Source organism: Bos indicus x Bos taurus, chromosome 21 (genome assembly GCF_003369695.1).
Source record: "Bos indicus x Bos taurus breed Angus x Brahman F1 hybrid chromosome 21, Bos_hybrid_MaternalHap_v2.0, whole genome shotgun sequence".
Classification (NCBI taxonomy): Eukaryota; Metazoa; Chordata; class Mammalia; order Artiodactyla; family Bovidae; genus Bos; species Bos indicus x Bos taurus.
In genome coordinates, this window is record NC_040096.1 from 19951454 (window position 1) to 19975544 (window position 24091).

Sequence of the window (24091 nt, forward strand, 5' to 3'; positions counted from 1 at the left end):
CAATGTTGAGAGCTGATGATAGAAACATCAGCTCCAGTATCTATTAAACCTTGAAAGCTTTTGCCACTTATATTGACTTGTTAGGTGGGTCTGGATTCTAAAATTTTTTCAGTGAGAAAAATACCAGCCTTTCCTGTGCTTCCAAATCCCCCAGAGCTCTGCTTTTTGTCTGAATGTCCTATACCCACATAAGGTAGAATTAAAGGCTGAACAATTCTATCCCCTTTAGAAATCTTCCAGGGAAGAGCAGTAGAGGCCATAACCTCCAATTCTCCTTCATAATCACTGGCTATAACTCCGGTATGAATTTGAACTCCCGGGAAGTCAGCCCTGATTTTCCTGACAATAATTCAACTGTCCCCTGTGGAAGCAGTCCCAATATTCCTGTTGAAATAACAGTTGGTGTCTCTCCAGGAGTAACAGTAATATCCTGACTACTACTTATATCAAGGGCTGTGTTTCATTGGGTTGCTGGGGATAATTCCATGACACAGCATGGTAAATCTTGTCATGGTCTAGGTGTGGGTGGGAATAGAATTTCCAGACATGAGACAGAATGAGAAGGAAATAAATTTATTAGAATGGGGGACACTGTTAGAACAGCGGGCCAGCTCAAGGGAGAACCAACATTGAACAGGGGTCTTTAGTCCACTTTTATACCCAGGGTACAAGGAGTGGGATAGGGGTCTTGTGGGTCATTTGCTGATTGGACGAGGCACGTATACTGGGTGGAGGGAAGAGTAAGGCAAATACCTTCTCCCTATAGGGTAAGAGGGGAGCCAGGTTATGCTGCTCAGGAGGACTTGAAATCCATTAATAGTTACAAGAAGGGGGAGGGAAGGATGACAAGGGTCTGGTTTTTCCATTCCTGCATTGCAAGATCCTCCTTGGTTTTATCTGCTCTTTTGTCCTTGGGTCCTCCCTCTCTTTATTTCTAGGGCTAATTCTTTGGCCTCTTTTGATACCCTGCTCATGTCTGTCTACCTATTTCCCTTCTCAGGCATTTGGGAACCCAGTCTCAGGGGAAAAGGGGCGATGACCACTCTGGCTTCTTCAAGCTGTACAGGGGCGTCGTGGGGCTCTGGGTTCCCTTTGTCTGCTCTCTGTCAGGTGCATTTACGGAGGGAGATGAGAGTCCATGGAATGATAAGGTGGCTTGTTTCAGCACTGTCTGGGTGTTGGTCAGGGAATATTCTTGTCATCCTACCACTTGGAGATTTGTTGTATTCTGGAAGAAACAAACTTAACAAGAAAGTTAAAGGTATATGGCCCAAAGATTAATAGAAGTAGAAAAGCTGCTCCGGGGCTACCAGGGGAACCAGGACCAGACATTGGTTTGTGACGTTAGTGTTTCTCTAGGTATGAGAAGATGCAAGAATTTGGGCTCATAAAATCTTTACCTGAAAACATCTGACTATCTGAAGGCCGGTTCTTCTGGGTTTTTCCCAGAGCACAGAGTGCCTTATTTCTGATCTCCACCCTGACCTCCTTTCAGGCAGTATCGAAGGTCAGCAGCTTGCAGTGGTCATGATGTAATCTTTGTAGACGCAGCTGGCAAGTACCAACTTCCAGTCAGCAGGGCCCCTTCACAGCCACATATTTGACCATGTCTGGGGGCCATTTCATGGCCATTGTGTCCCACGGTGCTGGGAAGGCTCATTCCCAGGTCTAGGGAATATTCCATTGACAGGCCACTCAGTGTGCTGTTATTGGACCAGGCCTTGCAAGTAGCAAGTCTCTGGACCACTGTCTTACTAGCCTCTTGGTCCAGGAAAATATTCCCTCTTGTTGCTTCTTCCCATATCTAGAGTTACATTATTACAATCATTGATCTCATATGGAACTGCATATCAGCATTGTATCACAGGCTCAGTCACACATTTGTTAACGTAAGAAATAATCCTCCGAAACAAGTGACATAGAAAATAATATAGCTATAGCTAGCTGTTATTAGTAAAGTCATAAGCAGAAGGAAATGGCAGCCCACTCCAGTGTTCTTGCCTGGAGAATCCCAGGGACGGGGGAGCCTGGTGGGCTGCCGTCTATGGGGTTGCACAGAGTTGGACACAACTGAAGCGACTTAGCAGCAGCAGCAGCAGCAAGCAAGAATTATAAGTCAAAAACTTTCATTAGGTAGAGCCTGGTATACCCCAGGTCATCTGACTTCATTTGTTAAATGACTATAGGCTGGTGTTAATCTCCTGGTTGTACATTATGGAACATCTGACCTTTATCTGAAGATTGGTTACTGAGATAAGCCTTAGAAACAAACTTAGAGTGTCCTTTTTAATAATTTAATTAAATCTTTTAGCAATATAACATAACAAGGAACTATCTCAGAAGTGAGTCTTAGCAAACACTAGACCTTAATTAACAAAACTAGAAATTTAGTTTAACAATTTACAAAACTTAATATTCAGTGATTTTTTCATTATGGAGGCATTAACCCTGTAGCCAGGGAAGGCTTTAACCCATCAAATAAAAATGAGGTTTGTCAGGGAGCTGGGAAAAGCCAAGCGGCCGTCTTGGATTTCCCATAGCCCTGACTCTTTGATTTTCAGCTATTGTTCACCCATTTTTAATTCCCCAATTTAGGAGTAGACTGTTGCCATTTTTTAAGGACATTAGGATAGCACAAGTCTAACAGTGAGGCGTTATTTTTTGTAGAAGCAGAATGAGCTTTTACATGTACCATAATCTTAAATAACACTTATTTACTAAAGTAACAAAAGATTTTTAAAACAAATATAAATCACTTAAAGGCAAAGAAATTCATAATCTATTATGGAAAGATTCATTCTAAGAAAACTTTGTTCTCTTAACATAGAGAGTAGACTAAATTCCAGTCTGTTACCAATTTATCAGGTAGCAAACAAACAAAATTTATCAGTTAATCTTAGAAAAGTCTTTTCCATACACCTTGAAGAACTAGCAGTATTTTTCTAAAGGCATGAGAGTGAAACCACACAAGGCATGTTTAAAATCGAATTAAATTGTAATTGACAAAGTAGCCTGGTCATTGCTGTGACTTGTAACACTTTAACATGATAACTAGAATTATAACTGACAACATTTTACCAGGACATATCAGATTTTCATGAATTTCACATAATTTCTAGGATATCTATATAAGTAACATCAACCATACAATTTAACCCGAGAAGATTCGTCACTCCTCCAACAATATTTCCCATGCAATTTAACATGTCAAATGAACTCAGGTAGTTTAAGAGCTCTTTGGGATGTCTCAGGGGCCCTCTGAAGCATCCCAAAGTCAGCTAGAAGTCAAGCTATTTAGGCAGTTTTGTCAATAAATATCAGAAGGGTTTATAACACTCAGTCAGATAGAATCATATAGATCATTGTGAAATAATATATTCACTTAGCCAAAGTAACAAAGAAGATTTCAAAGGTAAACATAGAACAGATCACTTTAGAGGCAAAGAAACTTAAAATCCATTATCAAAGGCAGTTCAACATCTCAAGAAAACTTTTATTTATACACAAAACTCTTCCCTTGGGGTCCACTTTCCATAAAGCCTTCTTATCACTCTCTGTACCCATTTGTTCTCCCATCGTGGAACAGCCAACGGTAAGTCAGACCTACTTCCTTCCCCTTCATAAAGTGTAACTTCATTCCTCATACCTTCTCTACTGAACACACACATCCTGCTTTCCTTAAGCAACCAAGAATTGACCTTTATATTAGCATTCTATAGATTGGTGAACACACATACCAGTGATAATTTCTCAAAAAAATTCTAGCGAACATCTCAGGATGGCATCAAACATTATTTATTAATAGTCCAAAATCTTTAGTTTCTCTGTAAATTAGTATTCAGTAATGAATGTTTCAGAATCTTATTTTATTTGGAAATGACCTAGCTGTTCAATAAACTTCTGTTACTTAGTTCAGCACAACCCTAGAAATTCAGGTTACCAAAATCTAGAGAAACTGTTTTAGACAGACGTTTTTAATCTTAATAGAGTTTATCTAAAAGCTCATATCTCGTTTACATTTTTTTTGAAGTTTTTTCACTTGAGGTACCTTCCTTGCTGACAAACCTGTGACAGATATAACAATATAAAATATTTAACTTATAATAAACCTAGGTACAATGAAAATATGCTTAATCTTAATGACTCTTAGACATGTCTATATTAGATTAGCAAACAAATGTTAATACTAGATATTTAATATTGAATATTTCCCAATTCACGTGAATCTGAAATTCAGTTAGGTTAATTTCTCTTGTATTTAGAATTGTCTGATTTGTAAGCACTTACTTTTCTTTAGGCCAATTAAATTAGAACTCACAACTTCAGCAATATTATTGAAAAAAAAAAAAGACACACACTGAGACACACATAAATCCAGATAGACAGACAGAGATCTCATAGTTTTCTGCCTGAGATTTACAATGTCTCTTTGAACCACCTTCCCCCCCACTGCTTTTTTTTGCTGAAGTTCTAATTTGCCCAAGGCTGAGGTCTCAGGCAAAGTGGGCTGTGTATTTCAGGGACATAGAAAGAGTTAACTTCAAGCTTTTCCCTAGGCAGGGCTTTTATTATTTATTTTTTTTAGGGATGAATAACTTTTTATTTTTTATTTTTTTTAATATAAATTTATTTTAATTGGAGGCTAATTACTTTACATATTGTATTGGTTTTGCCATACATCAACATGAATCCGCTATGGGTGTACACATATTCCCCATCCTGGACCCCCCTCCCACCTCCCTCCCCTGTACCATCCCGTTGGGTCATCCCAGTGCACCAGCCCCGAGCATCCTGTATCATGCATCAAACCTGGGCTGGCAATTCGTTTCACATATGACATTATACATGTTTCAATGCCATTCTCCCAAATCATCCCACCCTTGCCCTCTCCCACAGAGTCCAAAGATGGTTCTATACATCTGTGTCTCTTTTGCTGTCTCGCATACAGGGTCATCGTTACCATCTTTCTAAAGTCTATATATATGCGTTAGTACACTGTATTGGTGTTTTTCTTTCTGGCTTACTTCACTCTGTATATAGGCTCCAGTTTCATCCACCTCATTAGAACTGATTCAAATGTATTCTTTTGAATGGCTGAGTAATACTCCATTGTATATATGTACCACAGCTTTCTTATCCATTCATCTGCTGATGGACGTCTAGGTTGCTTCCAGGTCCTGGCTATTATAAACAGTGCTGCAATGAACACTGGGGTACACGTGTCTCTTTCAATTCTGGTTTCCTCGGTGTGTATACCCAGCAGTGGGATTGCTGGGTCATATGGCAGTTCTATTTCCAGCTTTTTAAGGAATCTCCACACTGTTCTCCATAGTGGTTGTACTAGTCTGCATTCCCACCAACAGTGTAAGAGGGTTCCCTAACAAGCTAGTTGTTTCTAATTGCACATGCAAAAAGAACCGGTTTTTCAGTTTCCAAGAAAAAACATTTTTGTTTTAACCAGTTTTCTCTGGAGTCTAAAGAATATCATGGCCATCCTGTGTCAAAAAGTCATCTTTCCTTTCTGTAGTCATAGTTTTACACCTAAATTATAGACCAACTATGCGCAAATTGACTCTGATATCAGGGACAGATCAGTTGATAAAATTCTTGGATTGTCCCTCTGGTGGGAAGTGAGGTCTTTGTCCCATCAGAAGAATCTGAAGGGTTAAGGAAATTTGCAGGAGTGGGGGAAGCTTGATCCTTCCCCACCCTGAGAAACAGTAGTTAGCAGGAACTCTTTAGGATGTTTAGGAGTGGGGGAAACTTGGTTCTCTCCCCATCTGAGAGATAAGCATAGAGGACAGTTTTGATCCTTCAGGCTTTTGAATATAGGAGAAAGACCTGGACCAAAGGGAACCTCAGAATTCTTTCCTAGAGATCATGTGGATATGAAAGGTCGAGTAGGGGTTGTCTAGGAATCTAATGGAGAGAGACACAGCAGGGGACAGGAGATAGGGAGGCAACAGAAAGACACATGCGGCATGAGTCCCTCAAATCCATATTCTAACTGAGGGCCATGAAGGACTGAACATAAGGAAATTCTGAATCCTTTCTCTGCTTTTGGCAAAAGCTAGTGTGCCATTCAGAGGCCATTTTGGGGGGTCCCCCAGTTTGTATTGGGGCAGGCCTTTTGCAGGGTCAAAATTTTCCAGTTTCTGAGAATGTAGCCAAGGGGTGAGTCTGAGAAAGGCTCCCAAGACATACCAGAACCCATCCTTAGCCTATACACCATAGAACGGGGGTACTGAGAGTCACCGACGGCAAAAAGTCATCCCTTTTTTGTCTCAGTGACGTCTCGGTGCAACTCTTGGCACAAAAATAGCCGACCGTCCCAACAGTCGCGTACAACAGTGAGAGGTGACCTCTGAGAACTGTGCAGCTAAGGCATCATGTGACCTGGGCAGAGAAAGACAGAGATCCCTGGGAGCAGCTGGGTGACTCACCATTGGGCGATTGCCTGAAACATGGAAGGCACTCTTGGGATGGCTCAGAGGCAACACCGAGGCTCCTGTAAATCAATCCGGACCGAAAGGGAAAGAAGTGAAAGTGACAGGCGAGAAGGCTGAGGAATCCACCTTACAATGCTACGGGGGAGGCGGTGGCCAGGGGACAATGGTCTGTCCCTGCTTTGCTTCAACCACTACGTGCCTGACACAGTGCACGCAAGTTGTCTTCCTGGGGGCGGATGCCCTTGTGGCCTGATCCGCTCTGCGACCCTCCTAGTGGACCGGCTCACGGGAGTCTTCATGTGGCAGGCACCCTAATGGCCTTTAAGAGCCTGAGCCATGCCCACACAACATTGGTTGGCCTAGTCCTCAGTTGGAAAGAAGACGAAGGAGAGACCCTTCCCATTTGGGTGGCAGCTACTGGGGCTCAGTGAGCTGTGGGGTCCTTGGAACACACCAGAGGATAACCCTGGCCAGAGTTCCTCAGTTGCTTCCACAGCACTTGCCTGTTGCAGAGGGTCCCTATGAGAAAGGAGAAGTGAGGAGGTGGGGAAGAGACCCCAAGTCCCCATACAGGCCACCAAAAATGTTGTGGTCTAGGTGCTGGTGGGAAAAGAATTTCCAGACATAAGACAGAATGAGAGGAAATAAAGTTTATTAGAATGGGAGACACTGTTAGAACACTGGGCCAGCTCAAGGGAGAACCAACATTGAACAGGGGTCTTTAGTCCACTTTTTAACCGGAGTACAGGAGCGGGATAGGGGTCTTGTGGGTCATTTGCTGATTGGATGAGGCATGTATATTGGGTGGAGGGAAGAGTAAGGCAAATACCTTCCTCCTATGGGGTAGGAGGGGAGACAGGTTATACTGCTCAGGAGGACTTGAAATCCATTAATAGTTACAAGAAGGGGGAGGGAAAGACGACAAGGGTCTGGTTTTTCCATTCCTGCATTGCAAGACCCTCCTTGGTTTCATCTGCTCTTTCGTCCTTGGGTCACCACAATTCTGACCGTTATTGTTGTTGGCAGGAGTAGTTGGGGAAGACATTTGTGGAGTCTGAACAGGACAGGCTCCCTTGTTTGTTGGGGCTGGGAGCTTGCCCTGGGAGCCGTTTCCCAAAAGGGGGGTGCCATCCTTATGAAATTTAGAACGACATTGATTTGCCCAATGATTTCCTCTTTTACATTTTGGGCAGAGGCTGGGGACATTCCCCTTTTGTGAATTACCTTTTTGAAAGTTCCCTTTTTTGAACTTACATTCAACCCTAGTATGTCCAGGTTTCCCACAATTAAAACAAGTGCTGGGGAATTTAGGAAGTTGTAATCTAGCCATAGCTTGAGCTAATAAATCCCCTTTAAAGGATTCGGTTCCCACTCCCTGTCATAGCTTAACATAATCATTTAAACTAGCTTTTCCTTTGAAAGGGTTCATTACTTTTTTGCAATCAATGTTAGCATTATTGTAAGCCAACAATTGTAATAAGATGTCTGCTGCCTTGGCATCTGTGACTTGCTGGGAGATTGCCTCTTGTAATCGGGCAATAAATTCAGTATAGGGCTCCTTAGGCCCCTGGACAACTTTTTGAAAGGAAACAGAAGTCTGGCTTATTGACTCTATTTTCTCCCAGGCCCTCAAGCAACAGCTTCGCAATTGTTTTATGGCTTGATCATTCATACGTATTTGATCTTGCACTCTCCCCCATGGACCTATCCCCGTAAGTTGTTCCAAGGAAATAGGGATATTATGAGTCTGATTGTGTGCAGCCAGAGTCTCAGCATGATCCTGCCACCAAGTTCTGAACTGACGAAACTCCCCTGGGGTCAAGACTGTTTTTGCTAATGCCAACCAATCTGCTGGAATGAGGCGATTGCCCTCTGCCACACTCTGAACTATTTCTACCGTGAACGGGGAATTTACACCATAATTTTGTATTGCTTGTTTTAATTCCTTTAGGATTTTAAAAGGAAAAGGCTCACGAACAGCCTCATAGACTCCATTAGGGTTGTTAGGATCAACACCAAGAGCTACACTCTCATGAATAGTCATAGGAGAGGTAGTACAAAAAGCCTCTAAATCTCCTTCCCGTTGTGCTTGTAAAATTCCTTTCTCTATGGATGAAAGGCGAGGAGTGGGCATAGACTCTCGACTGAAAATGTTTCCTGCAAAAGCAGGTGGTAGGGATGGAAAACAGTGGGAAGGAGGTGGAGAAAAAAATCCCTCATCACCCTCCTTGGGAGCTGAGGGAGCGGGTTTTGCAGATGGCTTGCCCTTTCCCTCTGGCTTCACATACTCTGGACTTTGAGGCTTTTCAAAAGAGTCATCATCACTTTCATCAGAAGAATCAGAAGTCTGTAAAAGTTCCAGTACTGACTTAATTAATGCCCACGTACTCCAAATAGAAACAGGGAGCGGAGTTCCTTTCGCATATTCTTTCTTTAACTCAGCTCCAATCTTTTCCCAGGCTTTTAAAACTAAGGTCCCTATTGATGGGAACCAGCAGCAGTATTTATCCACTGCTTGTAACAATTCTAATAATTGCCCTTCACTAATAGAAACTCCTCCCACTTTCAAGAGCTGTCTTAATAAACAAATATACGGGCAATAGTTTTCTGCACTCTCAACATTTCCCATTTTAACCCTGATTACATGCCTGTAAGACTTACCAGTGGAGATTTTCAGAGGCTGCTCAATCGTCCCAGGTTCTGCGTCCCTGCAGTTTCACTTGCACTCGTAGAGGTCTTTTGCTCCAGCCCCACGTTGGGTGCCAATTGTTGCCTTAACAGTCCAGGAGCGAGCCTCGAGAATGAAGACAGAACACAAAATCTGGTGCAATGGGTCAGGGGACCTGCAGCCTCTATTGGACTGATGTGCAGAGTCCACTCTGAGTCCAGCTTTTATTCCAAATTGCAGACTACAAGACTTTCTTTGATCTTATCTTTCTCAAGACACATGCTGTTTTAAGCACATACTCCTAAATGTCATGGACTATACTGACAGAGTCCAGATCTCCTTGTTTTCACCCCAGGCCTTTCCCTTCTGGGCCAGTCTCGGGAACAATCAGCAAGTGCGTAGGCAGCGTTCATGCCTGGCGCTGACCCGGTGTTCCAAGGTCCGTGCTTTCATGATCCCAGTCATACTCCCTTCTGCATCTGGCCTTGGGGCTTGTAACAAGGCTATTATTCTAAGAAAAACATGAAAGATAATCATTAACATAGTTTCTTAACTTATGCTGTTTTTCCAGCTTCTGTTTCTGTGGAATCTCTCAAGGCTGGGTAAGTACAGCATTAGGAAGTCCCAGTACAGCTCCCTCTCGCCCTCCTTTCACCCTTCCTCACTCTCCTTTCTGTTCCCTTCCCTCCTTCTGCTCTGTCTCCTTCTGGGTTTTGTGTTTCCCCACACCCTGTTTTGCCTTTTTCTCTTGGTGCTCCCATCTTTCCTGCATTTTCTGCTTTTTGTCCTTTATCGGGTCATCCTTGGTTTTCTTGTCTCCCGTGTCCTGACCACCTCTCCCCATTCTCCTTCTTCTGATCCATCAGGACCTGAGACTCCTTCCTCCTCTGCCCACCGCCCCCTCCCACCTCCTAAGATGCTGACTCCACAGCATACAACCCTCTGTGCAGCTCTTCACACCCTGGGCCTCCGGAGGGGCCTCATTGCCAAAGTGTGTCTGTCCCCTTGGGGGTGCCTTAGTTGGTGCGTGTGTCTGGCTTTGGGGGTGGAGTGGATATATAGGGATTGGAGCCTGTCTCAGAGCAGAGGGATGTACCGTGTGTCTCCCTTTTCAGTTAAAACAAAATCTCTGCTGCTGCTGCTGCTAAGTCGCTTCAGTCATGTCCGACTCTGTGTGACCCCAGAGATGGCAGCCCACCAGGCTCTGCTGTCCCTGGGATTCTCCAGGCAAGAACACTGGAGTGGGTTGCCATTTCAAAACTCTGGAGGTCAATAATTCCCAGTGGGAGAGAGTCTTGAAGCAGAGACCCTGGGTCCCTGGGCCCCACCTGGTGCTCAGCCCCACCTGAGATTGGCTCCAGAATTTTGGCAGGCTCATTAAACACTGGCTGCCTAGAGGGCATCTTAGAGGAAGCTGGAGGTGAATGCCTTCCATCCCAATACTCTCTGGGAAACCAAAAATAGGAGCCAGTAGAGAACCCCAGGGTCTTGAAGACACCCGTTGGCAATGTTGGTGAGGGGCAGTGATGTAGCCCTCCTGTCTCAGTGATGGAAATATCATTTCCTGCCTCTGCAGGGAGAAGAGCATGGCCACTGCAGCCTTAGAGGTGATGCTAGCCTGGAGTTTTTTTTCTTTTCTCCTGTTCAAGGGGTCAAAAATTGCTGGGTGACTGTTTTTAAAGGGGAAGTCTCTTTTCAAATTTTCCTGGGCAGGTGCTTTAGGGGGTGAAGTTTGCTGCTTCCGTTGTCATATGAATTGCAGCGCCTGGCTGTGAGGCGACACACGTGTGTTTCTGTGTGCCAGGTGCTTTCTGCTTCTGCTTCCTGTTTCTCTGAGCCTCAAGCGTAATACAATCTATATCAGTGTATATTATTTTAAAAAAATTTCTGAAGCTTCCGGTTCCCATCAGCCCCTTCAGTTAATCACAGAGAAGAACCTTGTCCCTTCTCCCATATTGATAATGTCCTTTGTAACCTCAATAGAAAGATGGAAGAAAGAAAAAAACTCTGCAAGACAAATTCACATATACTAATGCCCCAAATTTGCTCACAGCAGAGACACAGGTCAGAAGGGTCCTAGCCAATTTGCACCCTCACCCAAACCTAGGTTTCTGGGAACCACTGCCACTGATTCCCCACCCACACCTGGACCACAGCCAGGGGTTGTAGCCCAGCCTGTGACTCAAGAGGTTGGACCCCACCAAGTGCCAATATCCTGTCCCCCTAACTCTTAAAGGGGCCATAGCAGCACCCAGATGCCTCTCTTTAAAGTTGTATGCCTGTGTGCACACTCAATGTGTGTGTCTGTGTGTGTTTGTATGTGTGTCTGAGTATATGTGCCCACTGTTCCCCTGCATTGAGATAGGCAGCCCTTTACAGTAGCTGGTGGCTATGAAGGCCCCACAAGTCTCCCATGGACAGAGCAGTCTGGTGGGCTACAGTTCTTGTGGTTGCAAAGAGTTGGACATGACTTAGTGACCAAACAATGGCAACAACTACAGATATGTGAAAAAGCAACAGGAGGGAACCATTTCCTCAGGACTTGGGCCCAGACCACCTCTTCTCTGGGAGCCCTTTCAGCCTCATAAATAGTCAGATGACTTTAAGACTCCACTTGGTCAACAAATACTATTGTGCGTCTGACTTTGTGCGACCCCATAGACGGCAGCCCACCAGGCTCCCCCGTCCCTGGGATTCTCCAGGCAAGAACACTGGAGTGGATTGCCATTTCCTTTTCCAATGCATCAAAGTGAGAAGGGAAAGTGAAGTCGCTCAGTCCGACCCTCAGCGACCCCATGGACTGCAGCCTTCCAAGCTCCTCCATCCATGGGATTTTCCAGGCAAGAGTACTGGAGTGGGGTGCCAGTGCCTTCTCTGGAATCTCTAGCTACCCACCCTAATCTCCAGCCCTTCCCCCCACATCTCCAAATAAGACACTGTCAGGGGGACAAACACACTTTGGCAATGAGGCCCTTCCAGAGGCCTAGGGTGTGAACAGCTGCACAGAGGGCTGTGGCTGTGAAGTCAGCACCTTGGGAGGTGGGAGGGGGCGGTGGGCAGAGAAGGAAGGAGTCTCAGGTCCTGATGGATCAGAAGAAGGAAAATGGGGAGTGGTGGTCAGGACACAGGAGACGAGAAAACCAAGGATGACCAGAAAAGGGGCAAAAAGCAGAAAATGTAGAAAAGATAAGAGTGGAAAAAAAGAAAGAAGCAAAACAGGGCTTGGGCCAACAAAGAAAACAAGAAGACAGAGCAGGAGGGAAGGAAATGGAAAGGGAAGGAGATGAATGGGGAAGGATGTGAGAAGGGAGAGAAAGAACCAGGAAGAGAACATCCCAAGCTCAGTGAAGAAACTGCAGGTGAAAAGAGAAATTGGGAGCCCCGGGGCCCATCCTTAGTCCCTACAGAAGCCTCCAAGACCAAGTACAGCAGGTCAGCCAAGTAAATCAGCAGGTTAGTAGATGTCAAGATGCCCACAGTCCAACCTTCATCCCAGATGCACAGAGCAGGTGAGTTTTTTAACCACAGCAGCTTACACTACTGGACCTCGGGGGCTGCCCGCTCAGCTTTTCTTCAAAGGGATAGAATGGCCAGAGGACCAGAGAGCTGGTGTAGAGGAGGATGGAGAGCACGGTCTCCATCTATACTAAAGGATGGTCCACAAATATGTGTTTCATTGTCATCCTTGAGCAACAGGGTGGACATGGTCCCCAGGGAGAAGCAGATGGAGCACAGGGTCATTTGTCTTACCATGGCAGAAGTACACTGGAAACGGGTGTCACAGTTTACAAGGATGCTATAAGTGAGAGCAAGAATGACACAGACCAGGAAGATCAACAGGCTCCCAAGCACATCTGGACCAGCAGGCACCGAGCAGGATGTATCACCAGTCAGGGCACAGGTCCAGGCCACTTTGGTGGCATAAAGCACAGAACGGATGAAGGAGAAGGCAGTGGCAGAGATGGCCTGGTTCCAGGTGGGACCCTGGAGCAAGAACTGAACATAGTTGATGATGAAAACAATGAGGCAGCAAAGGGTGAAATAGAAGGCACAGTGGTAGAGAATAGCAGGACAAGGGAAAGTGGGATTGGAGCCCACACAACTCCACTATGAAGACAGTGGAGGGTCCCACCGAAGCAGAAGCACCACAGGATCACAGACCAGTTAACTGTGCACTCACTCCAAGTGTCCATGCTGGCCACCAGCAGGGAGGGCATGCAGGCGGAGAGCAGCTGCCCCAGGTGGAGGAAGAAGCCCACGGTCCTGGAGCCCAGGCCTGAGGAGGTTCTCATGGTGATGGTGACGGTCAGGCAGGTCACCAGCACTGGTGTTGTCATCTTGCTTATTTTACAATAAAATCTGTGAACTACACAGCTCTGGGTTTTGATGGACTGGTTCAGTTTCACTTTGCCTGTTTTGTTCTGTTTCTTTGTTTTTGTTTTTCCAGGAATATATGGCCACTCACCCCTAGAGCAGATGTGCTGATTTGGACAATGTAATGACCACAAACTCAGGTTCTCAGTCCACCAAGGCGCCTTATGTTTAATGCAAAGTCTCCAAAACTAGAAGCACGACACACCCCAGCACACATCCTGCAACCATTTCCTGTTTCTCTTGCGTAAATCCCAGCTGAACCTTGCAGCGTTGGGCGTTGGTTCCCACCTTCTCCCCTAGTTGCCGGCTTCCTTAAGATAAAGTTACTTTTCTTTCATCCAACACTGACCTCTCTGTATTGTCTTTTCAGCAAACTAATCAGAGCCTGGTGACAGTCAGAGCCTTTGTGCAACCAGGCAGGAGTCAGGTCCCCTAGCCTCTGCCCCTCTAGCTACACTTGAGTTGATGAGGAGGCTGCTGTTGGGAAGGTGGGGAGGATCCACAGGTAAGTTTTACAGCTGCTAAACTCATTAGTTTCTGGAATTTTCCTATCCCTCCCCACTCATTGTGGACAGCCTGTTTTCAGTTTCTGTTGAGAGAAGGAAACTGGCTTCTGAAGGAGCTGCTGAGCTCTTGACTGAGTGAGTAGAGGGTCGTGCACCCCGGAAGCCCCCCATTCCCACCCATTTGGACATAATCTTTGCCCTTTAGAACTCAGACATAAAGAATCTGCCAGCAATGCAGGAAATGAGAGTTTGATCCCCGGATTGGGAAGATCCCCTGGAGAAAAGAATGGCAACCCACTCCAGTATTCTTACTGGAAAATCCCATGGACAGGGAAGCCTGGCAGGCTACAGACCATGGAGTCACAAAAGAGTTGGACATGACTAAGCGGAGACTAACGCCTTCACTTTGAACACCGCAGGAGTGGGAAATGACTCGCTTGCCACTCTGTACTAGTCTCTCCCAGAGAATTAGTTTGTTTGTTTGTAATCTGCTCTAGGGGAACAAGTGATGTGAAGTGCATTGGGGGGCGGGGGAGGGGTGTCTTTATCCATCCCTTCTAGAAGTTCACTGGGACGCATCTTAACAGATTGGCAAAACCAGAGCTATAACCCTATAACCAAGAAAAAAGAGGTTTTTGAATTATAATACAGCCTGGCTCACATATGTTTCTGATTCTGAAAAGCAGTAGTCCCAGGTGGGTCTCTAAATTACTCCCCTATTTTGCAGTTAGAACTGATTTGTCAGAGATCTGGTTAAGTGGGAGGATATTCCACATTTGAGCCTTCCTGTTACTCATAATAAGGATTTTTTCCAACAAGGGCACTAAATTAATTGTACAAAAGGGAAACTAAAGTGTGAAAAGCCTGCACTCTTTACAGAGGAGTCTTTGCAGGCAAAGGAGGGAGAAGAGGAGCCAGCTTCTTAGGGAACTGACTCCACCCCGACCTCTGGGGTTCTTATCCCGATGGCCCAGGTAGAGGTTGCCCCGAGGTCTGTGCCCGGCTCCCCAAGTCTCTGGAAGAAGGAGGGGTCCTAGTGTTGGGGCGGGGCACAGCCTTAGCGTCACCACAGCATGAGGAAGAAAGGGGGTCTGAAGTAGTCTCTCCTTTTAAGACCGTCAGGTCACTCAGCTTGGCCTCCATGTGTCCTCGAGGGTGGGTGGGGTTGGATTTCCACTAAGATAGTTCTCTGCAGGAGGACAGCCCTGTGGCTATTATTGGACTTACACTGTTTTCAACCTCAGACCTACTAAACTGGACAATTGCCAATCCTCTTTACAGAGATTATCCACAAAAAATGGTGGAAACGTTTATTATATTTTTCAACCCGCTGCCCATCATGGGCTGATGCACAGATGTGGGTGGTGATTGTGTTCACAGCAGAGGTGCAGCACTTTGTCCCAGGCAAAGCCCAACATTCATCTCTCAGTGTTTGGCCTCTTGAGGAATGAGCAAACAAGCCTGAGTTGGATAACATGGCTAAGGGGTCTCCAGAAGCTAAAAGAGACAAAGAGGGACCTCCCCTGGGGCATGAGAGACCACAGTCCTGCTGACACCTTGTTTCAAAACGCTGACCTCTGGAACTGTGAGAGAACACATCTCTGTTGTTTTAAGCCACCAGGCTTGTGATAATTCACTGCAGTAACCCCAGGAAATCAAGATGAATTTCCAAAAATAAAAAGTATATTCTTTGTCATATTTTTTTTTAAAGTTTTCGGAAAAGCTTGCTGACCTCCTGCCCTAGAGCATGGTGGTCACATGGATCCCAGGACCTCTTGTTATCTCCTGTGTCCCCCAGTGTCTGAGACTCACGGGGAAGGGTCCACTGATCTAAAGAAAGGTGGTCGTCCAAACGCCCCCAGGAACGAGGAGGGAAGGAAATAAGTAAAGGGGATGGAGAGGACTAGGGCCCCTGGAGAGGACCAGCTGCACCTGTCGGGTGTGGTGGAAAAGCAAGGTGCTGTGTGCAAGATATTGTTTCATGTCTATAAAATGGAAAAAGAGATATAGATACTGCCTCAAACCATATTTGCATGTATGTACACATGTTTCTACATATGATTTCAGAGCCCATGAAATGTGCTGAAGGCTGTACATGAGGTTGAGGACATGGATGGAAGGGTGGATGCTCGGGTGAGCAGGAGGAAGACGGGCCATGCCTAAGAGGGGAAACCAGGACATGGGAGATGATCATACTCCTACTTTATATCAATTATACATGAGAAGGGACTTCCCAGGTGGTACTAGTGATAAAGAACCCATCTGCCAATGCAGGAGACGTAGGACATGGGTTCAATCCTTGGTCAGGAAGATCCCCTGGAGGAGGGCAACACACTCCAGTATTATTATTATTTTTAATTTATATATTACTCCAGTATGCTTGCCCAGAGAATCCCATGGACAGAGGATCCTGGTGGGCTACAGTCCATAGGGTTGCGAAGACTCAGACACAGCTGAAGCAACTTAGCATGCATGCATACATGAGAAGAAGTAAACCACACAAAAATATGAATGGAAAACAATATAGAAGCCATCCACAGTACAATCCACAATCCCTTTTTTCAAACCCTTTTTTCTAAGGGTCTGAAAGCACCTTATAAACAAACATATGACTGTTTTTGCACTGAACCTTTGAACGTTCACACTAAGTGAAATAAATAAAGACTCTAAATTTTCTCCTACCATCTTGTTGGGGCTTCTCCTTTGTCCTTGGACATGGGATATCTTTTTTGGTTGGATCCAACATTCTCCTGTTGATGGTTGTTCAGCAATGAGTTGCCAACTCCAACTCTCCCTGGAGTTTTCAAGGGAGAAAATGAGTGCACATCCTTCGACTCCACCATCTTGTTGTTACTCCTGGAATGGGCAAATTTAATTCAGATGACCATTATATTTACTACTGTGGGCAAGAATCCCTTAGAAGAAATGAAGTAGCCATCATAGTCAACAAGAGTCCAAAATGCCATACTTGGGTGCAATCTCAAATATGACAGAGTGATCTCTGTTCATTTACAAGGCAAACCATTCAAGATCACTGGGATCCAAGTCTATGCCCCAACCACTAATGCCAAAGAAGCTGAAGTTGAACGGTTCTATGATGACCTACACGACCTTCTAGAGCTAACACCAAAAAAAAGATGTCATTTTCATCATAGGGGACTGGAATACAAAAGTAGGAAGTCAAGAGATACCTGGAGTAACAAGCAAGTTTGGCCTTGGAGTACAAAATAAAGCAGGGCAAAGGCTAACAGACTTTTGCCAAGAGAACATACAGGTCATACCAAACACTCTACTCTTCCAACAACACAAGAGATGACTCTACACATGGACATCACCAGATGGTCAATACAGAAATCAGATGGATTATATTCTTTGCAGCCAAAGATGGAGAAGGCCTATACACAGTCAGCAAAAATAAGACTGGGAGCGAATTGTGGTTCATATTATGAATTTCCTTATTGCCAAATTCAGACTTAAATTGAAGAAAGTAGGGAAAACCACTAGACCATTCAGGTATGACCTAAATCAAATCCTTTACGATGATACAGAGGAAGTGACAAATAGATTCAAGGGGTTGGGTCTGATAGAGTGCCTGATGAACTATGGACGGAAGTTCATGACATTGTACAGGAGGTAGTGATCAAGACCATCCCAAGAAAAAGAAATGCAAAAAGACAAAATGATTGTCTGAAGAAGCCTTACAAATAGCTGAGAAAAAAAGAGAAGCTAAAGGCAAAGGAGAAAATGAAAGCTATACCCATCTGAATGCAGAATTCCAAAGAATAGCAAGGAGAGATAAGAAAGCCTTCCTCAGTGATCAGTGCAAAGAAACAGAGGAAAACAATAGAATGGGAAAGACTAGAGATCTCTTCAAGAATATTAGAGATACCAAGGGAATTTTTCATGCAAAGATGGGCCCAATAAAAGACAGAAACGGTATGGACTTAACAAAAACAAGGTATTAAGAAGAGGTGGCAAGAATACACAGAACTATACAATAAAATAACTTAATGACCCAGATAACCATGATGGTGTGATCACTCACCTAGAGCCAGACATCCTGGAGTCCATAGTCAAGTGGGCCTTAGGAAGCATCACTACAAACAAAGCAAGTGGAGGTGATAGAATTTCAACTGAGCTATTTCAAGTCCTAAAAGGTGATGCAGTCCTAAAAGTACAGCACTCAATATGCCAGCAAATTTGGAAAACTGTGGCCACAGGACTGGAAAAGGTCAGTTTTCATTCCAATCCCAAAGAAAGGAAATGCTGAAGGATGTTTAAACTACCATACAATTGCACACATCTCACACGCTAGCAAAGTAATGCTCAAAATTCTCCAAGCCAGACTTCAACAGTATGTAAACTGAGAACTTCCAGATGTTCAAGCTAGATTTAGAAAAGGCAGAGTAACCACTCTGGTGGTTTCAAATTGCCAACATCCGTTGGATCATCAAAAAAGCAAGAGAGTTCCAGAAAAACATCTGCTTTATTGACTATGCCAAAGCCTTTGACTGTGTGGATCACAAAAAACTGGAAAATTCTGAAAGAGATGGGAATACCAGACCACTTGACCTGCCTCCTGAGAAATCTGTATGCAGGTCAAGAAGGAACAGTTAGAACCGGACATGGAACAATGACTGGTTCCAAACTGAGAAAGGAGTACATCAAGGCTGTATATTATTTAACTTATATGCTGAGCACGTCATGTGAAATGCTGGGCTGGATGAAGCACTAGCTGGAATCAAGATTGCCAGGAGAAATATCAATAAACTCAGATATGCAGATGACACCACCCTTATGGCAGAGAGTGAAGAGGAACTGAAGTGCCTCTTGATGAATGTAAAACAGGAGTGAAAAAATTGGCTTAAAACTCAACATTCAGAAAACTAAGATCATGGTATCTGGTCTCCTCACTTCATGGAAAATAGATGGGGAAACAAAGGAAACAGTGACAGACTTTATTTTCTTGGGCTCCAAAATCACTGCCGATGTTGACTGCACCCATGAAATTAAAAGCCGCTTGCTCCTTGGAAGAAAAGCTATGGCAAACCTAGACAGAGCATTAAAAAGCAGAGTCATTACTTTGCTGACAAAGGTCCACATGGTCAAAGCTATGGTTTTTCCAGTAGTCATGTACGGATGTGATAGTTGGACTATAAACAAAGCTGAGCGCCAAAGAATTGATGCTTTTGAACTGTGGTGTTGGAGAAGACTCTTGAGAGTCCTTTGGACTGCAAGGAGATCAAACCAGTCAGTCTTAAAGGAAGTCAGTCCTGAATATTCATTGGAAGGACTGATGCTGAAGCTGAAACTCCAGTACTTTGGCCACCTGATGAGAAGAAGTGACTCATTTGAAAAGACCCTGATGCTGGGAAGGATTGAAGGTGGGAGGAGAAGGGGATGATAGAGGATGAGATGGTTGGATGGCATCACAGACTTGATGGCCATAAGTTTAAGCAAGCTCCAGGAGTTGGTGATGGACAGGGAGCCCTGGCTTGCTGCAGTCCATGGGGTTGCAAAGAGTTGGACACAACTGAGCGACTGAATTGAACTGACCTGATAAATTTTCTCATGTCTGTTCAGGAAGATTCTCTAGCCAAAGGAATTTATAAAAGTTCTTCTTTTCTTTTTGGAGCCTTAAAATGTTGGGATTGCGGATAAGGGCCACATTCCACGGTATCTCCAAAAATAGTGGCGCACAGCCAAAGAGATAAAAAGTCTTTATGGCTTGAGGCAAAACCAACTGGGCTGTGAGGTTTGGAATGGGATAGTCTTGACAGAGTCAGACACAACTGAAGCGACTTAGCAGCAGCAGCAGCAGCAGCAGTCTTGTTACAAGGTCAAGGGTGATGGGTGGGGAATATAGTTCTGGAGCTGTTGCCCAAGTGATTGAGTTATTGGTTCTAACTCCACAGATCCTGAGCCTCAGCAGTCACAGGCCCCGAGACTTTTCAAGGCATCTGATTTAATCCGCCTCCAGAGTGTATGTTGGCTGGTGGGTCCTCAGTGAAGACCACTGCCATATTGGTGACGGGACTTGCCTGACCATCACAACATCATGTCCACCGGTAGGACATCCCCAGAAAAGTGTGGCTTGTACATTGTGTTCAGCTGCCTCCGCGTGCCACAGCTGGTCTGCATCATCTCGGCTTTCTTCCTAGTGCTCGACATGGGGATTCGATGGGGGGACATAAGTAGCTGGATCATGTTCAGCTGGTGCTTCTGTATCATTGGTACGCTCATCATCGTCATACTGGAATTATATAGGTTCCCGACCGACTTTCCTTTCTGCTGGTACAACTTCTCCATCACCTATGCCTGCTATGCTGCCCTTATCTGCCTCTCAGCCTCCATCTTCTACCCCATCACCTACATCAAGTTCTTGCCTTATGATGCCACCCGAAACCGGGCCATTGCTGCCACTGTGTTCTCCTGCATCGCATGTGTGGTTTATGTCATGGAAGTGGCCTGCGTATGGGAATGCTACAAGCTCAAGGAGATCCCCTGCTTCGTGCACACCATGCCAGGCCTGCTGAAGGTGCTGGAGACCTTTGTGGCCTGTGTTATCTTTGCCTTCCTCAGCAACACCTCCCTGTACATAGACCAGCCAGCCCTGGAGTGGTGCGTGGCCGTGTATTCCATCTGCTTCATCCTGGCAGTTCTGGCCATGCTGATGGACCGGGAAGAATGGGAGAACAGGCTGCCCATCTCCTTCCCCGTTTTTCATCTGGGACTGAACTTGCTGTCTATCCTCCTCCACTTCACTGCTCTGGTCCTCTGGCTGCTCTACCAGTTTGATGAGAAGTATGGCAGGCAGCCCCAGCAGTCCAGTGATGTGAACTGCGTTGATAGAACTACCCACGGCATGTGCGCCTGGGAGCAGCGCCTGGCTGTGGCCGTCCTGACAGCCGCCAACCTGCTGACTTACATGGCCGACCTGGGGTACTGGGCCCACCAGGTTTCTGTAGGGACTGGGGGTCAACCCACAGACTCCTGATCCTCTCTGCTCACAGGAGATCTCTACTGAGCTCTGACATCCTCTGATGCCCTCTTCCTGGCTCTCTCTCCCTTCTCACATCCTTCCCCATTCATCTCACTCTCTTTTCTGTTTCCTTCCCTCCTTCTGCTCTGTCTCCTTCCTGTCTTATGTGATAGCCCCCATTCTCTTTTGCCTCTTTCTCTTGCTTCGCTCATCTTTTCTACATTTTCTGCCTTTACCCCCATTCTGACTCTCTTTGTTTTCTCACCTTCTGTGTCCTGACCACCTCTTCCCATCTTCCTTCTTCTGATCCATTAGGACTTGAGACTCCTTCCTCCTCTGCCCACCGCCCCCTCCCACCTCCTAAGGTGCTGACTCCACAGCACACAGCCCTCTGTGCAGCGGTCACACCCTCGGCCTCCCGAGGGGCCTCATTGCCAAAGGATGTCTGTCCACTTGGGGGTGCCTTAGTTGGTAATTGTCTGTGTGTTTTTTTGGAGAGTGAAGGCAGGTGGTAAGTCACTGGACACTCTCTCCTAGTGGAGCGTTGGAGGGTGGTGTGCAATGTGCCTCCCCTTTAAATTAAAAAAAAAAAAAAGTCTCTGGAGATAGTAATTCCCAGTTGGCAAATTTAAAGCACAGACCCTGGGCCCCTTGGCCCCTGAGCCCCTCCTGGTGCTCAGCCCCACCTGAGAATGGCTCCAGAATTTTTGCAGGCTCACTAAACACCCACTCCCTAGAGGGCATCTTAGAGGAAGCCAGGGGTCAATACCTTCCATCCCAGCTATGCTCTGGGGAATCACAAAAGGAGCTGGTGAAGAACCCTAGGGTTGTGTTGGTGAGGGGCAGCCATGTGGCCCTCCTGCCTCAGTGATCAAAACTGCAGTCCTGCCTCTGCAGGGAGAAGAGCATGGGCCCACCAGCCTTAAAGTGATGTTAGCCTGCTTTTTTTTTTTTTTTTTTCTGTTCTCGTCTCTTTTCTGATTGGGAGGGCAAAAATTACTGGGTGACTCTGTTCTTAAAGGGGAAGCTTCTTTTCAAATTTTCTTGGGCAGGTTGTTTGGAGAGGGGAGGGAGTTGCTGTTCCCATCATCAAAAGAACTGCATTGCTTGAGTGTGCAGTGACACACAGTTCTTTTTTTTTTTTTATAAAGAATTTTTTAAAAAATTATTGATTGATTGAGTTTTCGCTGTGCTGAGACTTCACTGTTGTGAGTGGGCTTTCTCTAGTTGCAGAGCACTGACTCTAGTGCACACAGGTTCCAGTAGTTGTGGCACACAGGTTTAGTCACTCTGCTGCATGTGGGATATTCCCAGACCAGGGGTGTGCCCTGCGTGGCAGGTGTACTCTATCCACTGTGCCACCGGGGAAGGCTACATGTGTGTTTCTGTGTGCTGGTTGCTTTCTGCTGCTGCTTCCTGATTCTCTGGGACTCCAGCATAATGTGATCTATAAAATGCATACAATTTTTTTTTTATTCCCAGAGCTTTTGGTTCCCATCAGCCTCTGCTGTCAGTCATTGAGAATAGCATTGTCCCTTCTTCCACATTCATAATGTAGCTTTTCAACCTCATAAAAGTGAAAGAAAAAGACAAAGACAAAAAACTCCAGAACCAAATCCACATAGTCTAATTGCGCCCAACTTGTCTAGAGCTCTGAAGGTCCTAGCCAATTCCCACCCTCACCAAAGCTAGGTCTCTGGGAGCCCCTCCCCCTGACTCCCATCCACAACTGGACCAGAGCCTGGGGGTGTGGCCCAGCCTGTGACACAAGAGGTTGGGCTCCACCCCAGTGCCAGCATCTTTTCCTCTAACCTTTAAAGGGGCCATGACAGCACTTGGATGCCTCTCCAGAGAGGTGTGTGCCTGTGTGTATGCTCAGTGCAGGTATGTGTGTATACATGTGTGTGTGACCATGTGCTTCCCTGCATTGAGACCACAGCCCTTTACAGTAACCGGTGGCTGTGAAGGCCCCTCAATCTCCTGTCCTCAATCACAAAGCCTCGAGCTCAGCCTCCTAGAGTCACCAGGGCCAGAGGAGCCACAAAAGCAGAGCTGTTGGGGAGGGGAGGGGAAAGACCCCCCTCTGCTGCCCCTCATTCCTGTACTGGGATGAAGCGTGTGATCTTCACCCAGAGGCAGGTGGGGTGCAGGGGGAGGGCTCCCAGGAGGCCGTCTACATCACGGCGAAATCCTAAGGACTGAAATAAAAATTGTATTTTAAAGCAAGATAAGAAAAATTTAAAAATAAAAATTTTCTCTGTCTTTTTCGGCCTCTTCCCTCCATTCTAGTATGCTTTGTGCATCTGTATTATGTGTTAACCAGCCCTTATCAAGGGCAGAAATACCTACTCAAACGTAAAGTTGAGTTTCTCTGGTGCATGCATGTAACTCCTTAGAAGGTACTACTACTTACTTATTTAGGACCTTATTAATGTCATTAGCTGTGTTACTTATCCTGCCTATTTTATAAGACTCTTGTTTCTTGCATTAACAAATGAGTGATTGAGCCTATAATAAACAATCATGATGACCAAGTGACTTGAAATGACTGATGTGATGCAAAGTTCTTTAAGATCCATGATTGTAATAGTGTGACTCTGGATACAGAAAGGAAAGAGGCAACAAGAGGGAGCCGTTTCCTGGAGCTGACACACTAGTAAGGCAGGTGCTCCAGAGGATTTGGCTACTGTTACCAGGAGTGGGTGAGTAACAGCGCATTCAGTGGCCTAACAACAAAATCCTGGGTTGATTTTGGAATGAGCATTCCTAGAACCCTGGGACAAATTGGCCAAAAAAGCCTCCCAAATCTTGTTTGAAATTAAGGTCAAAAGGAAGGGAATTGTGCAGTAAAGAATGTCGCCCATCACCAGCTGTACAAGAATCAAGTCATTAGCCACTGTGGTCACCGACCTATAGTCGATCCTGGAAGGAATTCAGGGGGGAAACTCAGGATGAGGCATTTTGTGCTCTGGGAAAACTGGGAGAACCTGCCCTCAGATAGTGATAGTTTTTTAGGAGAAATTTTTATGAACTCTGTTCTTGCATCTTCTCATACTTAGAAAAGCATGAACGCCTTTAGCTAAAGTATTTTTCCTTGGGAAGAGCAGTAAGC

General features: G+C 45.5%; 1 protein-coding gene and 1 long non-coding RNA gene across 2 annotated transcripts; one reads left to right on the forward strand and one right to left on the reverse strand.

Moving 5' to 3' along the window:
* Positions 1 to 557: 557 nt before the first annotated feature.
* LOC113879706 lies at positions 558 to 10040 on the reverse strand. Its single transcript, XR_003507433.1, has 3 exons — positions 9111 to 10040; positions 6444 to 6508; positions 558 to 4065 (listed from the first exon to the last, which is right to left on the reverse strand). It is a non-coding gene; the product is annotated as an uncharacterized LOC113879706 (long non-coding RNA).
* Positions 10041 to 14092: 4052 nt separating this feature from the next.
* On the forward strand, positions 14093 to 24050 carry LOC113879919 (myeloid-associated differentiation marker-like). The gene is made up of 2 exons (XM_027521758.1): positions 14093 to 14132; positions 19913 to 24050. The coding sequence occupies exon 2, from the start codon at positions 20056 to 20058 to the stop codon at positions 20992 to 20994; it is 939 nt and encodes a 312-aa protein (XP_027377559.1). The 5' UTR covers positions 14093 to 14132; positions 19913 to 20055; the 3' UTR covers positions 20995 to 24050.
* The last annotated feature ends 41 nt before the right edge of the window (positions 24051 to 24091 follow it).

Bases quoted from the DNA above. Each gene is read 5' to 3' on its own strand.
- LOC113879919 (XM_027521758.1), top strand. From the start codon at position 20,056: ATGTCCACCGGTAGGACATCCCCAGAAAAGTGTGGCTTGTACATTGTG.